The sequence below is a fragment of the Lygodium microphyllum genome, chromosome 12 (assembly GCF_053477565.2).
Source record: "Lygodium microphyllum isolate KBCC chromosome 12, Lygodium_microphyllum_v1.1.10, whole genome shotgun sequence".
NCBI lineage: Eukaryota > Viridiplantae > Streptophyta > Polypodiopsida > Schizaeales > Lygodiaceae > Lygodium > Lygodium microphyllum.
The window spans coordinates 8,794,744-8,799,466 of record NC_141146.1 but is presented as its reverse complement, the minus strand read 5'-3'; the positions used below and the strand labels follow the sequence as shown (position 1 = coordinate 8,799,466).

Genomic DNA, 4,723 nt, shown 5'->3' with positions numbered 1-4,723 from the left:
AAAAAATGTGCGATTGGCAATGAAAACCAAGGCTTAAAAGGACCCTACCTATGTAGGGGGAACACAACACACGCACACACAACCTGAGAGGCTTCCGGAGCTTCTAATCTAAGTGGCAATGACCGGGAGGACAACTGTAATTGGGATGATGATGACGTGGAAAGAGCCGGGGGGCCAGGGTCGGTTGGGACGGGCCCTCTAACGATGGAGACGCACACCGCAGCGGCGACAGACACAGAGAGAGAGAGAGAGAGGAAGAAAAAAAAAAAGGAAGAAAGAGGGAGGATTCGGGAAGGAAAGGCGTGGTCAAATTCACTCCCTGCCCGCACGCCATCGCTGAAAGAGCTCTCTCGCTCTCTCTCTCTCTCTCTCTCTCTCTCTCTCTCTGTGTCTCTTTGTCGCTGTGTTGTGTGCTCGAGAGGCTTTCGTTGGTGGGTGGATGACTGTACGACCACCCATGCCTCGTTCTGGAAAGCTCCTTTTTTGTCTCAGGAGCACAAAAGAACCTCAAGAACGCCATCTCAATTATGCTATCGTGACAGCACCCAAATGCTCTTAGCAACATCGATAAAGCTGGGTGTTTTTTTTCTGTACTTAGGCTTCTTTTTGGGGGGGCGGGAGGCGGCGGGGGAGAGAGAGCGAGCGAGAGAGAGAGAGAGAGATCAAATGAAGATAGACATCCAAGCATCGCCTAAACATGGCCACATTTAGTTCTCAGGGGATGCGTCCGGACCGACCGCACCTCCGCTAACGTCGGACTCTTTTTGTTGTTGGTGGAGACATCATCATCACCATTATCATCGTCTTCTTCGGGCAATTTTGCCCTCGCCTGTTGCCTTAGCCTCCTGACAATCTCCTGTGCTGTCTCCTCACATAATCTGCCATGCCTGCCAGCTCCCAGGCCTCAGATTTCGACTCGGATTCCCCTTCTCCCAGATTCAGCGATGCCTCCGTCGCCAATTCAGAAGATTCCCCTCGCCTGCGCGGCTTGCGATGGCGTGTTCTGCTTGGTGTCCTCCCCACCTGCCCTGCCCCCATCGAAACCCTCCGCCGCACAGCTGCCAACGGACGAAGAAGGTCTGTTCTATTTTTAACCTCCAATTTGTCCTATTTTAGTCCTTGTGTGGAATCTGCTCAATCGTTTACCCTAATTCGGAGAATGGTAGATTTGCCTCCATCACAGTCGTGATTATGTGAATGGTTTTCTCCTGTTTACTTAACCTGCTCTTTCTGCTGCAGATATGCAGAGCTCAGGAGGCGTTTGATTGTTGATCCTCATGTTATGGAGGATGGGTTGCGTGGGGAAAATCTGAGTGTGGACAACCCTCTATCGCAAGACCCTGGTGAGCCCAACTTTATGCTTTAATTGGGTGGTTGGAGGGGTGCTACTGTGTGTGTCTTGATGTTCAGCCCCTGTAGTTGCCCCCTTGGTTTTGTCTTCGATTGTTCTTATTTTCTTTTACACACACCATAGAAAGTGTCTGGGGGCGCTATTTCCGAAATGCCGAAATCGAGAAGACAATCGAAAGCGATCTGACACGCCTCTATCCAGAACATGGAAGCTTCTTTCAAAGTTCTACTTGTCAAGCTATGATGCGGAGGATATTGCTAGTGTGGGCTTTGATTCATCCCCAATATGGTTATCGTCAAGGTTCACACCAAGCTCAGTTGTAATATGGCTCTTTCATTAGCCTATATATCATCGAAGCATTTCCCGTGTATGTTCGCATCACTTACTGTGCTTTGCTATTTTATCACGTCCAGGAATGCACGAAGTCCTTGCTCCTCTTCTTTATGTTCTCCATATGGATGTTACTCATTTGTCGCAAGTGAGGCAGCGATATGAGGACCCATTTGAGGACAGGTTTGATACACCTTTTGAAGAAAACCTTTCGCATGGGAAACAAATGATGGCTAGTTTTTCTGCTCACTCTGCACTGCTAGCTTCCAAGGAGGCTACTTTGCAGGGTGATGAGGACTGGGTTGATAGGGTTCACCCGGAAGACTTAGCACTCGTTGAACCAGATGATTTCGGTTTCAACCTAAAGACAATGGTTCTAGGCAGCGACAGCTATGGTGCAGAAGGGGAATTAGGGGCTCTTCTATCCACAAGATTTGTTGAGCATGATGCATACTGCCTTCTTGATGCTTTGTTGAGGGGGCAAGGTGGGGCCGTTGTGTTGGCGGATTATTTCATGGCAGCAAACGAGACAGGATCAGCCACGGGTCTCTCCCCTGTTATTGAAGCTTCTGCTGCCATGTATCATATTCTGGCTGCTGTTGACATGCCATTGTACATTCATCTTGTCGGGCTTGGCGTGGAGCCTCAGTTTTTTGCTCTCCGATGGTTGCGTGTCCTTTTTGGTAGGGAGTTTGAGTTGGATAAGCTGCTGTTACTTTGGGATGCCATTTTTGCAGCCCACAACAGTGCAGACAGTCCCAAAGATGGCAACAAAAACATCGGTGAAGGCAAAAGCTCACCCCGAGGCTCTTTTATTTCCAGTTTCGCTGTTTCTATGCTGCTGCAGTTAAGGCCAACATTGCTAGCTGCACCAGATGCAACGAGTTGCTTGCAGAAGTTATTGAACTTTCCCAAACATGTTGATATCAGAAACCTAATAGAGAATGCCAAGGTGCTCCAGTCACTTTCAGAAGAGTCCATGGCCAGCCTTCCATCTGCAGGAAGGAAATATGCAGTTGTTTTTGATTCGAGTAGGGGGCGCCGCAAACATAAAAGTGGGTCTCACTCTCCACCTTTCCAACCACACATTCCTCCCGCTAGCAAAGTCCTGCAGCATAGACACACAATCAGTTCACCAGAAATGATGAGACCTGTTACAGAGTCTTATTGGGAAGAACGGTGGATTAATTCAGTCCTTCCAAAAGTAGTACCAGAGGAGGTTTCTCGTCTGCAATCATCAGAGGCAGGTCTTAAAGACAACACTTCTAGCCCTGCATCGAATGGACATGGGGATAAAGCATCGAATCATAATGCCTTGCATGATGACTCTGAAGATATCAAGTGGAATACAAGCAAGCAAGCAATTAAAGCGATGGAAGCAAATTGTGCAAGTAAATCCAGCAGACCCACAAAACGCAGTCTGCTTCCTGGCTTGCTGGAAGACGCTGCGTCTGAAGACAGGAAAGAAGTGGCAGTGTATGTGAGCAGTTCAGATGAAAGCTCACCTGGTAGCCCATACACAAGTCAGGTTCCTACTGATAGGTGTAATAATGGAAGTGCCATTCAACAGGATGGTCTGCTGGCCCAGGACCACTCTCATGGAGTCCAGGAAGACATAGTTGCATCAAGGGGATTCAATGAATGTGTGGAAGCAAGCTCTGAGACAGCAGAAGCAGAGACTTCATCACTACAAAAAGAAGAGGATGCTAACTATGAAAGAGAGCATATAGATGAGCAACCAATCCCTGTATCAACAGGAAGCTTCTCTGATAATGAGCTCTTGGATGACCCAGGGATGGACAATGAGCCCCCAGAGAGGGGTATAAAATCAAATCGAACTCTTAAATTTAGTGACACAAGGAATGCGTTGCAGACACTTGGTCATTCGATGGTGGAAAGCATCCAGGTAAGCAGTCTTTCCTCCAATTTTCTGCTAAATTCTAACTTTTTTGGATTCCATGAGCTGAGCATTAATTTGATGTTTGTAGATTTTGGAAAATGCATTCAGTTTAAAATCCAGTCCAGGCAAGGAAGGGATTTCAGCAGTATCAAGAGAACCTCCTCCGAAGAATTTCTTAACAGGAAAGGGTCATGTCTCTGCTTTATCAGCACTTGCAGAACTGAGAAAGATTAGTAACATCCTCCTTCAGATGTAAGGCTGCGTAAAATACACTTGTTTTGTTAGGTTGTATAGGACACGATTTTGATGAGGATTTAAGGCTGCGTAAAATACACTTGTTTTGTTAGGTTGTATAGGACACGATTTTGATGAGGATTACAACTATGCATTACCCCAAACACACATCCCTACGTGAACTAATAAGCCATGTAGGTGAACTTGCAATCATTAAGTCATGGACTGTAAAGAATCTGTAGCATACAAACATTTTTTATCCCGGCGGGGTCTTCATTGTTGAGGCTGTTCAGGTGATGTTACTTGCCTCAAGGCTTATTTTTCAGAATAATGTCAATCAAGGAGCAAGAACATGCTCTTAATGAAAAGATGACATATGGTTCAATGAGCCGCTTTATATTTGTAGTATATTTGATTCTGGAAATATGCCACTAGCCGTTCCACAGAATGCCTGCAAAGCAAAGGTACTCATGTTGGATGTTCTTTTATATTAATCATCTGGCCTCTTTGCAACTTCATGGTCACACTATTTTTAAGGACAATGTTTTAGACATTCATAGACTTTTAGGTTTTGGACCTATGTTGTAGTGGCAGGTAAGGTGTTTTTATTTTGGCCTGCCCCCCCCAAGGCCTTAATGGGTTTTTTATTAGCGAAAGAGCTTTCGAATATTCAAGTGTGGACATCGAGGTTCGAGTCTTTAATTGTAACATATGCTTTTAAGGCATCTTGGGATTCATCCAATCATGTTAGAAGTGCTCCAAAAATGGAGATGTATGTAACACCACAAAACAAGCAAAAGAAAAGATGGGTGTCTAAATAAAAGGGGACTTTTCACTAGCCATTTTACCACCTTTAGGGAGGTAGAATAGTTAGTGAAGGGTATCCAACTTTTCAAGTTTGAGTCTAC

At 45.8% G+C, this 4,723-nt stretch overlaps 1 protein-coding gene across 2 annotated transcripts; it reads left to right on the top strand.

Annotated features, from left to right (window-relative positions):
• Nucleotides 1-252: 252 nt before the first annotated feature.
• On the top strand, nucleotides 253-4,334 carry LOC148027432 (uncharacterized). Of its 2 annotated transcripts, XM_087689118.1 has the most exons (6): nucleotides 253-1,077; nucleotides 1,240-1,343; nucleotides 1,475-1,651; nucleotides 1,765-3,587; nucleotides 3,670-3,866; nucleotides 3,929-4,333. In XM_087689118.1, the coding sequence occupies exons 1-5, from the start codon at nucleotides 884-886 to the stop codon at nucleotides 3,835-3,837; spliced, it is 2,466 nt and encodes an 821-aa protein (XP_087545244.1). In that variant the 5' UTR covers nucleotides 253-883; the 3' UTR covers nucleotides 3,838-3,866; nucleotides 3,929-4,333. The 2 variants fall into 2 exon arrangements, with proteins under 2 accessions (XP_087545244.1, XP_087545245.1); XM_087689119.1 differs by lacking the exons at nucleotides 253-1,077; nucleotides 1,240-1,343 and having other exon boundaries at nucleotides 1,538-1,670; nucleotides 3,929-4,334.
• Nucleotides 4,335-4,723: the final 389 nt, after the last annotated feature.